The following is an 11,635-nucleotide window of genomic DNA, read 5'->3' as shown; positions in this document are numbered from 1 at the left end:
GCTTGATTTTTGTTTCGACTGACCACAGAACTTTCCTCCAGAAGGTCTTATCTGTGTTCATGTGATTAGCAGCAAACTTCAGTCGAGCTTTAAGGTGCCGCTTTTGGAGCGAGGGCTTCCTTGCACGGCAGCCTCTCAGTCCATGGAGATGCAAAACACGCTTGACTGCCGACACTGACACCTGCGTTCCAGCTGCTTCTATTTCTTGGCAGAACTGCTTTTTGGTGATTCTCGGTTGAATCTTCACCCTTATGACCAATTTTCTCTCAGCTGCAGGTGATAGCTTGCGTATTCTTCCTGATCATGGCAGTGACAAAACAGTGCCATGCAATTCATACTTACTAGAAATTGTTTGCGCTGTTGCTCTTGGGACCTGCAGCTGCTTTGAAATGGCTCCAAGTGACTTTCCTGACTTCTTCAAGTCAAGGATTCGCTTTTTCAAATCCATCCTGAGCTCCTTTGACTTTTCCATTGTAGCATTTGTGAGGGTTTGCATCCAATGAGCCCTAATTAATTGGCCTCAGAGAAGTCACTAGCTGTAGCCACTCATAATCACTCACAAGAAGTTAAGAGTCCATTCTATGAAGCTCTTTTCACAGACACAACTTTCTAACCCTCACAGTCCGATACTGGGTATTTGGATGTAGCGTCAACAATCCTTGGAGAAGTCCATGTGAGAGTGGACTAGGTGGCAGTTTATGACCTCGCAACACTTTGAGAATAATAAGAGAATGATTTAACAAAGAAATGACTTAATACAACTATATTTGTAATAGTAATACAGAATAAACCCAACAGTCACCAAAATTGCTTATTCGTGTTGCTGTATGTATATTTTTGACCCGGCAGATTTGATCACTCTTTCTGTTAACCTATAATAAAGTCATAAAAGAACCAAACTTCATGAATGTTTCTTGTGACAATTAAGTATCTGTTCCAATCACTCTATCAGATTGTAGAAATAACTGGAAACTCAAGTGAGCCATGACATGATGTTCTTCACAAGTGTATGTAAACTTTTGACCACAACTGTAATGTGCATACGGGTATCAGCCATACTATTGAATTTTTCCAAAATAGTTTAATTTTACAATTGCTCTCATATAGGACGCCCCCTGATTCACAACTTTTACCTCCATATTTATGGTTTTAATAGGGAGAAAAAAAGTTTTTTGAAGGGAAAATCATTGCACGTGGTATTTCTGCGATATTCTATGAATAGAAAGGATCGTCTGCTGGATTTTACATTTCGAAAGGGTGTGGCCAGGACGAAGACAAATTAAAAAAAGGAAGTCACGTGAGCAGTACAACAAGGTGTGTTCGTGGCGTTCACCAAGTCTTTGGGTGAGATAATAGCATGATACACATTACGCAGTAATTTTAATGATCGACCGCAAGACCTTCGATCAGCCTTTACAACAATTGGGATGTGCTGACATGGTACAATTATTCTTTGGGTCAATTTCATAAAGAAGTTAATAAGTCTGTCTTTGTAAATGCAAAATATCTAATTATTCAATTTGAAAAAATAAGGAAGTGTATCTTGGCAAGAACCAGATGCTTTTTAATGACAGAAATGACAATTTTCTTACAGGAAGTTTAAGTTGTTCTGGTGGCCATATTGCCTTTGATTTTGAAATATCTCAATTCCTTTGATGGTTCATATTACTGCAGTCATTGTTACTTTCGAACAAGAAATAGAAAGAAAAACAATCAAAGCAAAACATGAAAAATGAAGCCTTTTCTCTTCAATCAGACAATTCTTCTATCTAGACTTATAGGGTTGAGGTGGTTGCCTGGGGACATACAACCAAGAAGAAATTTATAGACAAAACCATGCGTTTGAGTGCCGAACCAAACTTCATGAATGGTTTTATCACAAAGAAGTTTCTGTTCCAATCACTCTATCAGAGAAAATCATAGTTGTAGAGATCACTGGAAACTCAAGAGAGCCGTGACATTATGTTCTTCACAAGTGTATGTAAACCTTTGACCACAACTGTATATTTATAGTTGGAGATTCATGCAGATGGTGTATTTAAATTAGACGACTCTGACAGACACCCCTGCATAGGTCTTTACTTTTAAAAGCTATCATTGCCGGCCTCAAATAAACCCTCAGCGTGTGTTTGTCTACCACCTTCCACAAGAGAGGGCTGACTATAAGTAACCCAATTAACCCAGATAATCAGTTAACCTTGATTGCCTGCCCTCAATCTTCCACAACCACATACAACCAGTCACTTTCTTTCAGGGTTTGATGAGAAGTTCACCCCGTCGAGGGTTGTAGTTCGAGAAAGCCATTTTCATGTACTAATCGCCAACAAAGCCTAATCTCTGGTGGGTGTAGCCAACAGTCAATGTGAAAAGTGGCAGGGCAGGAATGAGCAGGCAGGGGAGTTTGAATGGTATGGGGGGACCTTGGCAATCGAGGCCTGTGGAGCACAGCGTGCATAGTAGTCAATGGCACATCCTAACACCGGCAAATGTAGGAGGTTATTTATAGACAAAAGCACAAAGTTCCACCAGTCGCCATTGGCCAGCATTGGTTAGTTTTTTTTATCATGATTGTGTATTGTTTGAGGGTGTAACCTAGATTTATACATCTCATTAAATAAGGCAGCCAATTACTCAAGGAGCAATTTTATATTAGATTTTGCTAGTAGTAGCTGAGTTATTTCACCTTAGTAGATGTCAAATGCCAGGCCTATGGGCCAGGTGCTACATCATTTTGTGATGCCCCTGAAAGTATTGTCGTCCTTACTACGTTTCAGCTCCAACATTCGCTACTTCAACGCATTGTTCAACCCTAACTCCTTGTTTCATATTATTATAAAAAAATGTTCATAAAAATGACAAAATTTACACTGAAACGCGCAAGTGGAAGACAGGCTAAAAATGGCAGACGTCAGGAATTTGTGTCTTCTTTGGTGCTGAATTGCGTGGCATTCAGCGCTGAAGAAGCAAAATATTTTTACCGTCGAAGAATGACACGGCAAATAATATAAAAGACAGCGAAGGACGAAATCTTGGCATTTCCTGGTTTCTTCAGATTATCAAATCATGCATATCACCTGTGGAGAAAGAGTCTATTCCAGCTTTGCTTGGATTTTGAACTGTCCTTTAAAATGCCTCCTAAGCTTCCTGGACCACCCAATGAGCCTGAGAAAAAAACAAGACAAGATAGTGATTGAAAAAAAAAACATTGCTATGTAAAAGTCGTAATAAAGGGATACAATACGACGCGGACTTCGCAGATGGGAGAGAGAGAAACAAAGAGAGAGACTTGACGGATGCGATCGTTACATAACAAAAACTTTAAATTTAACTTGAATGAAGTTAGATTCCTACACACTTAAAAAAATAATCTTCTGCTACCCTAAATTTAAACCTTGTGCAATAACCAAGGCAAAGAAGTTAATATATTCCACCGTGGTTTTCGAGGCGAACTTCCTGCTTCTCCATACTTTGGCCGGTCTACTTGCCGAAAGGCGTTTAGCCGACCGACATCTGGCCGACAGCCAACTGGCCGCAAGACCATTTGGCCGAAAGACCATTTGGCCGAACGAAGAATTAGCCGAACGAAGAATTAGCCGAACGAAGAATTAGCCGAACGAAGAATTAGCCGAACGACTATTTGGCCGAACGTAGAATTAGCCGAACGACTATTTGGCCGAACGTAGAATTAGCCGAACGACTATTTGGCCGAACGTAGAATTAGCCGAACGACTATTTGGCCGAACGTAGAATTAGCCGAACGACTATTTGGCCGAACGTAGAATTAGCCGAACGACTATTTGGCCCACCGACTATGTAGCCGAAGAACATTTAGCCGACGCAAGCCCCCGCCCCTGGTCGTGTGTGTGTACAAGTTTTTCAACCTCGGCCGCGGGCCATATACGGCCCGTTACTGATAACATTCATTTAAAATAACAAGTTACAGATAACAACATTCATATAGAATAACAAGTTACAGATAACAACATTCATTTAGAATAACAACTTACAGATAACAACATTCATTTAGAATAACAACTTACAGATAACAACATTCATTTAGATTAACAAGTTACAGATAACAACATTCATTTAGAATAACAAGGACATTTATTCACAGCCAAACAAAGAAAAGAGTTATAACAGTAAGTACTGTAATTTACACCAGAATAGAACACATCGAGATTAATCTTTGAATTAAGGTTCTCAGCAAATCATTTTGAAAATATATTTCCTAAAATATTGGGAAATTATTTAAAATTAAAATATATTTAACAGGTATATATTTCTGCTTATTTCGAACTCCAAAGAGTTATCAATTAAACAACTACTACAAGTTCAAATATGGTGCTGCTGCTTAATAAGAATATTCCTGAATATTTTCCCATGACAAGAGTATTCAGGAATATTTTGTATATTTATAATATTTATAATGTTCTAAAATCATGCGGAAAACGGCATTTAATGATTTAAACACAGATACTGGAGCTCTTTGGAAGTTTAAACCAAGTCCAGGGTAGTGATTTCCCTGGTAAAAGACAGCCATGGACATCAATGGCGAAAACCCCCAAAATGCACAAAAAATGACTTTAAATCCAGCCGAAAACAGCATTGAATGAATAAATATGAATACTGCAGCATTTTGTCTATTTGTCCGTGCTTTGTGAGACCTGTAGCGTTTGCCTGAGGGCAACAGCTGGAACAGGTTGTGACCAGAGTGGAATGAGTCTCTAACAATGTTCCCGGCTGTGCTGAGGGAGTGAGGGCTGGCAATGTCATCCAGTGAGGGCAGAGAGCAGCCGATGATCTTCCGGGCGGTGTTGATCACTCTCTGCATGGCTTTTCTGTCTGCTGCCGTTTTCCCAGTGTACCACACTGTAAGGTAGTATGCCAGGATGCACTCCACAGTTGCTCTATAGAAGGTTACCAGAAGCTTAGTGTCCAAGTTGTTCCTCCTCAGGAAAAGGAGACGTTTCTGGGCCTTCTTCACCACTGCAGTGGTGTTGGAAGACCAGAAGAGCTTGTCCATGATGTGGACCCCCAGGCATCTGAAGAAGTCCTTAATCCATCAGCAGATGGAAGAGGATAGTCCAAGGTGGGAGAGTTGTCAGTCAAAATTCTGTACTAAAAACTGAAGCAAATTTAGAATGTGCGTGATACATGAGGTCTTTGCCTTAATGACCAAATCGTAAGATTTTTTTGTGGCGAGAAAATTGATTTGATTGTTGAAAATCTCTATTTTTCTATGGTTCATAATACAGGGGTACCTCGAGATACGAGCTTTATTCGTTCCCGGACTGAGCTCGTCTGTCCATATTCTCGTAACTCGAACGAACGTGTCTCATTGAAATGAACTAAAAACAAATTAATTCGTTCCAACCCTCTGAAAAAACACAAAAAACAGGATATTGGATAAGAAAAAGTCTCCATCTGTTAACAAAGTAACACATAACTAGTGGTTTAATATTACTAAAATGTGTTTAATAGAACCAAAAAAAATAAATTTAATCTAACCTTCCACTAAACTTAATTCTAATTTTGTTTTACATTTTCATACCTTCTCCTGGCCGGGTTGACTTTTTGCCCCGCCTGCAACATCACATTCGCTATGGGCTGTTTGCTGTTGTATTCCCTTCAAAATATTACGAAAATGATGTAGACAAATGTCCTCACAATAGGACAACGCACGACCACTTGCCAACGAGTTGTCTTGAATTAGCGATCGCTCCGTTAACAAGAGCTAAAAAAATTACAAATAGGTAGTTGCGACCAGAGATATTACACGAGGAGTTGCGGGTTGGGGGCAGTGCCCCTGATTGATGTTCTTATGAACAACCAACTAGAAGTAATATACTATACTCCTCGTATTAGCGATCGCTCCAGCATTCGCGCTGAGTGACGGAAAAAAAACACTGAAAAAAATTTGACGCTCCGCCCAGTGCTTTCAGATATCTGTTATACACGAAAGAGATGCAGCAAAAAAATACAATAAACAACGATAAACAGCCGTCTTGGCCACCTGGCTTTCTCGTATCTCACATTTTTTCATGGTTCAAATGAATTAGCCAGTACAACGATAATCATTTTACTTGCTTTTTAATATTAAACACATTATCAATAAGCTGCCATACTAAAAATCATTTAATTAAAAAGACAAAGCAAATTCACAGTTGGTGTTTTTAATAAAGCTGTAAAAAACTTACAAATTATGTACAAAAATTACAATCATGGTGACAATCATGTTACTTTACAGTGGAAGCCATCTCAAAATTTACTGCCATCTGCTGGACATATTTCTAAATACAAGTACATAGTGCAATGTCCTGGCCTTAATTTTTATTCAATATTCTTATATATGTACTCATACACACGCTCTTGCTACTTGAGAAAACACACTAGAAGACTACTAAAATACAGACTAGAGGGCTTAGAGAACAATACCTGAAAATGCTCTTGAACACACTTCTGATGATGTGTGCCAACACTATTTTAATTTTAAATAATTTCCCATTATTTTAGTAAATATAAATTCAAAATGATTTGCTGAAACCTTAATCCAAAAGTGTGTCTCAATGTTTTCTATGCGGGTATAAATTACATTATCTACTTTTATAATTACTTTTTTTCTTCTGTCATTATAGTACTTACTGTTATAACTACTTTGTTTGGCTCTGAATAAATGCACTTGTTATTCCAAATGAATGTTGTTATTTGTAACTTGTTATTCTAAATGAATGTTGTCATCTGTAACGGGCCGTATGTGGGCCAGGCAGTGTATAACCCGCGGGCCCAGGTTCAAAAACTTGTACACACACACGACTGGGGGCGGGGCGAACGCGTTGGCACAACGACCTTCGGCTGGCTAGTTGGTTGGCTAATTAGTCCTTCGGCTAATTTTACGTTCGGCCAGAATGGAATCTACGCAGGAATTTACACAGACGGTCCGACAATGAATACTAAACTCAGTGGTGTTTAAATACACAAATCAGGAAGTAATTATGGATCATGCACAGCTGTGTGAACCAACGGCAGGGCAGGGGGGACAAAAAACAAGTGGGAAAAGTACATGCAAGTAGTCAATTCTGGCAAATCATTTATTTGCTTATTATGTCTATTTCTAAGTAGAAAGACATGTTCTTAGAGGGAAGGAAAACTATTAAATCTGTTAGAATATATTCTTCACTGTTTAACTGTATAAAGCAACTTTCCCTGCAATTGTTGAGGATGACTAAAGTTCCATTCAGCTGTATTGTAGGGGCTACAAAATAGTGAACAAATGACATTGATTTTAAGTTTATAAAAACATACGAAACCACCTGTAGTGGTTCACTCGCCTGACTATGGTCAGGACAGGCGCGGGCTCGATTCTCGATGCGTGGATGATTGTGGTTACGAACGGTCGTCTGTCTCTCTGTTCCCTATGGCTGACTGGCAACCATTCTCAGGTGTAGGCATCTGGGAAAGGCTCTAGCAACCCCCGGAGCCCTTAGAAAGATGTACGGTACAGAAGATGAATGAATGATTTTTTTTTTTTTAAATGGGGCTCCTGCAAAAGTTCTCTGTAAGTGATGCTTCTGTTGCTAGAGTATACAATTAATGGGTACGAGTAAATAGCAGGGTGGTACTTCCAACTTATTACTCATCCTATGACTGATTTTTCCATTTCTTTCTGTGTCCAGATCAAATAAAGCAATCTGGGGGAAAGGTCCTCGTCCACTGTGAAGCGGGCATTTCTCGTTCCCCCACCATATGCATGGCATACATCACGAGAACCCAGCAGCTTAAAATGGATGCAGCATTCGACATCATCAAGGAGCACCGGGCCGTTATCTCACCCAATCTTAGTTTCATGGGACAGCTGCTGCAGTTCGAGTTGGAGGTCCTGTCGACAGCACCTGCTCATGCTGCCACACCTGAATCCACCACTCCCCATGTCACGGAGTCTGCATTCTTTTTTGACAATGACATCGCCACCTCCTTCAACACCAAAAACTCAAAGAAAAAGAACAGTGACTGTTTGTCTTACTTGAAGAAGAATTGCATGTAAAATGCCTGGTGATGAATCCAGCAGACCAGACTGGAGATCCAAAAAGTCTCAATAGGGAGTATAGTATACATTTTATAGATGCTGTTGCAGTGATAAAAACATTAATAAACATCCAAGATACATGCTTTAGTTCAACATGATGATTTTTATTGATTGATGCATTAAAATAAAATTATTATTATTATTATTATTATGGGTGAACAGAAAAAAGTGATAAAATCTGCTGGGTCAAAAATATACAGCAGCGATAATATTTGGTAACATGGCCATTTTCACTTCAATAAGGCACTTTTGGTACCATTCACAAGTTTCTGTTTGAATCTTTGACCACTCCTCTTGATAGAATCGGTGCAGTTCAGTTAAATTTGATGGCTTTCTGACATGGACTTGTTTTTTCAGCATTGTCCACAAGTTATCAATGGGTTATATCTTGAAGAATTTGAAGGTAATCTTCTTTCTTCATTATCTCACTTACTCACTGTAAATCACCAGTCCCATTGGTAGCAAAACAGCACCACAGCATAATACTACCACTACAGTAACAGTAAGCATGGTGTACTTGTGGTTAAAGGCCTCACCTTTTCTCCTCCAAACATATTGCTGGGCATTGTGTCCAAACAGCTCGATTTTTGTTTCGTCTGACCACAGAACTTTCCTCCAGAAGGTCTTGTCTTTGTCCATGTGATCAGCAGCAAACTTCAGTCGAGCCTTAAGGTGTCGCTTTTGGAGCTTCTTGCACATCAGTCTCTCAGTCCATGGAGATGCAAAACTCGCTTGACTGTGGACACTGACACGTGTTCCAGCAACTCCTATTTATTGGCAGATCTGCTTTTTGGTGATTCTCGGTTGAATCTCCACCCTCCTGACCGATTTTCTCTCAGCAGCTAGTGATAGCTTGCATTTTCTTCCTGATCGTGCACTTTATACTTACAAACAACTATTTGCACTGTTGCTCTTGGGACCTGCAGTTGCTTTCAAAAGGTCGCAACCAGGAACGGACATTTTCAGCACTAAATCGAATAAAAACATGCCAGAAATAAGTCAGGACAGGCTCGACTTTCAGCATTAGCTTCGATGGCGATAGAAAAGGAAAAGAAAAGGAAAGAAAGGAGGGTGGATATTGTGTATAGGTAAAAATGATTTTTGGCGAGTAAAATATGGCTATAGTCCTAAATAATATTTCTATTGTATGAGGTTATTATTGATGATTGCAGCTGTAGTTGCAATATAGGTTTTATAGCCATAAAATTTTTGGGTTTTTTTGAGAGTTAAATTGATTTCAGACATAGCTGAAGGCGTCGCTAGAAAATTCACGGACCGCCACTGACGTGCTGGTAAAATTTCAGCTATACAATTTTGAGATTTGCTTGATTAAAATCTACTGCAACACGTTAGCATTGGATGGTTTGTAAAAAGTAGTGATGATAATGACGGTTTTCTGGACAGAAAAGAAAGAGTGGTCTAAATATGGCCGACATGAAATTGAGGTCTGGGGAAAGTGTCTATCCAGAACAGTGCTATTGCTACGCCATCCCTCATTGACATCGATGCAGAGGCCACCGCCTCTTTTTTTTTTACTCCCGAATCGCTAGTCCTTTCTGATCGGATTACCGTGTGGCCTGTTAGCCGACCGTAGCGTCAGGTATTTTAAATTCCTTGAAATGACTGTGGTGGGTATGTTCTTTCACGCATTTGGCGCTCTAAAGCGACCGAACTGGTTTTAGGCATCATAACAAATGGAGGTGGGATGAAACAGGAAAAGCAATCGTTTTAAAATTCGTTTATCAGACCAAATGATATGGTAACAGAATAAATTACCGCATATTAGTTCAGGATACGGACTTTAAAAAAGTATTGGAGATTATCTGAACCTGTTTCCCGTTTTACCATTTGTATATTCAAGGGTAACCCCAAATTTTACATTGTGGTATGTTCCAAATCACCCCCCCCCCCCCCCCGCCGCCATTTTCTATGTTTTCTGTCCACTGGAGACGACCTAACCAATTTTGAATGAGAAAACTTTAATCTTAAATTCCAGAAAGTGTGTAGTTTTACTCACTTGCATTCTCCACGCGGAGCCTGTCGGTTTCCTCCTGGTTTGGACTAGAGGGCCCCTGAAATTGTCGAAAATGTACATCAAACAGGTAAGCTAGCGTCTGAAGAGTGGTTGTGTTGCTTTCTTTTACCGGGCAAAATTGGTTGCATTGTCACTTGGTTGAATGAAAGCCAGTTGGAATTTGTAATTTTAAATCCTTGTTTTCGTGAAGTATTGAAATTGAGACGGTTTGAATTCAACTTGTTATCAAAAAGCATCACGCTGAAGTTAACCAGAATGCCACCGAAAAGTGCTTCTTGAAATGGCCGACCCCCTTTTGAAGATCCACGGGCAAAGATAGTTATATATACGTATCGCAAGACAATCACCGCAACCCTCTACCAAGTATACCAAGTAAATCTTTTATACGTGGCTTCCATCACTGTAAACTGGCTCGTTTTAATTTTAATCTACATACCATTTTGTGTTTTTTTTCTTAAAAGTGCATTGACACTTCTGTCTGCAGGTTATCATCCAAGGGTTCCGAAGTTATAGAGACCAGACTGTGGTAGATCCGTTCAGTCCCAAGCACAATGTCATCGGTGAGTATTTGATGCGCGTATAGTGGTACCTCAAGATAAAAGCTTAATGCGTTCCGGGACCGAGCTTGTTTGTCAATTTACTCGTAACTCAAATTAACGTTTCCCATAGAAATGAACTTAAAACAATTTAATTCTTCCTAACTAACTTGGATTGGAAAAGCATTTTTATTTCTTCTAATTTTCCATCTATTTATAAAGTCACAAATAACTAGTGGTTTAATAGTATTAAAATGCAGCGGCGGTCCGGGTACTTCCTAACGACGCATTCAGCTTTCTGAATCAATCAAACCCTCAAAAACTATTTTATGGCTATAAAACCTCTACACACAAAAAGCACCAATAATAACCTCATACAATTGAAATGTTATTTAGGAATACAGCCATATTTTACTCAACTAAATCCATCTTACATCCTTTCCTCCTTCTTTTCTATCGCCATCGAAGCTAATGCTGAAAGTTGAGCCTGTCCTGTCGCATTGCTGGCATACGTTTTTATTCGATTAAGTGCTGAAAATCTTCCTTCTCGGTTGTGACAGGCTGGCTAGCTTTGTAGTTGTCAGACTGAACTTAATGATGTCGAGCTTTAACAGTAAATCTGCAAACAAATCAATTTCTTCTCCTTCAGCCATTGCGGGTTGACCAAGCCGTTATTAAATCAACACAACAATATATTTGCTTGTGCAGCTCGCTCCAGATACAGTTTGGTAGCTCTGGCTAGTGCACACTATCACTAGCCAATCATAGTTGGTGAAAGCGATGACGTATCCTTACGCCTGCTAGAAGTCAATGATGTATCCCTATGCCTGCGGGAAAGCATTGTGGTGTGACCAACTCGAAATCTGATTGGTTAAAGCAACAGTTTTATCGACACTTTGCAACAAGTAGTTGAGAGAGAGAGAAAGAACGATGCAGACACACTCAAAAGTAAGTTTAATCTAACCTTACACTAAACTT

General features: G+C 39.5%; 3 protein-coding genes across 12 annotated transcripts in view; 2 read left to right on the top strand and 1 right to left on the bottom strand.

The window, feature by feature from the left end:
• Positions 1–8,506, top strand: part of dusp5 (dual specificity phosphatase 5) — a 19,532-nt gene extending 11,026 nt beyond the window's left edge. For both annotated transcript variants that reach the window (XM_077718330.1, XM_077718332.1), the window contains one exon: positions 7,677–8,506. In XM_077718330.1, coding sequence (XP_077574456.1) covers positions 7,677–8,044 — 368 coding nt within the window. In that variant the 3' untranslated portion in view covers positions 8,045–8,506. The remainder of the gene's footprint in view (positions 1–7,676) is intronic.
• Positions 1–10,924, bottom strand: part of LOC144197742 (uncharacterized) — a 25,689-nt gene extending 14,765 nt beyond the window's left edge. Inside the window, exons 1-5 of one of the 8 annotated variants that reach the window (XM_077718329.1) lie at positions 10,558–10,924; positions 10,104–10,158; positions 8,976–9,054; positions 8,623–8,853; positions 3,075–3,162 (exon numbers count right to left, since the gene is read on the bottom strand). In XM_077718329.1, coding sequence (XP_077574455.1) covers positions 3,075–3,162; positions 8,623–8,785 — 251 coding nt within the window. In that variant the 5' untranslated portion in view covers positions 8,786–8,853; positions 8,976–9,054; positions 10,104–10,158; positions 10,558–10,924. Of the gene's footprint in view, positions 1–1,231; positions 3,163–8,622; positions 9,055–10,103; positions 10,159–10,230; positions 10,538–10,557 lie in introns of those variants that run through there. The other 7 variants (XR_013326585.1, XR_013326584.1, XM_077718327.1 and 4 more) reach the window with 7 other exon arrangements.
• The window catches only part of smc3 (structural maintenance of chromosomes 3), a 69,169-nt gene continuing 67,066 nt past the window's right edge, over positions 9,533–11,635 (top strand). Inside the window, exons 1-3 of one of the 2 annotated variants that reach the window (XM_077718316.1) lie at positions 9,533–9,686; positions 10,083–10,188; positions 10,606–10,681. In XM_077718316.1, coding sequence (XP_077574442.1) covers positions 10,174–10,188; positions 10,606–10,681 — 91 coding nt within the window. In that variant the 5' untranslated portion in view covers positions 9,533–9,686; positions 10,083–10,173. Of the gene's footprint in view, positions 9,687–10,001; positions 10,189–10,605; positions 10,682–11,635 lie in introns of those variants that run through there. The other variant, XM_077718317.1, reaches the window with a different exon arrangement.

Source organism: Stigmatopora nigra, chromosome 6 (assembly GCF_051989575.1).
Source record: "Stigmatopora nigra isolate UIUO_SnigA chromosome 6, RoL_Snig_1.1, whole genome shotgun sequence".
Taxonomy (NCBI): Eukaryota; Metazoa; Chordata; class Actinopteri; order Syngnathiformes; family Syngnathidae; genus Stigmatopora; species Stigmatopora nigra.
The sequence above is the reverse complement of the archived record's forward strand: the minus strand, read 5'-3'. Positions and strand labels throughout refer to the sequence as shown.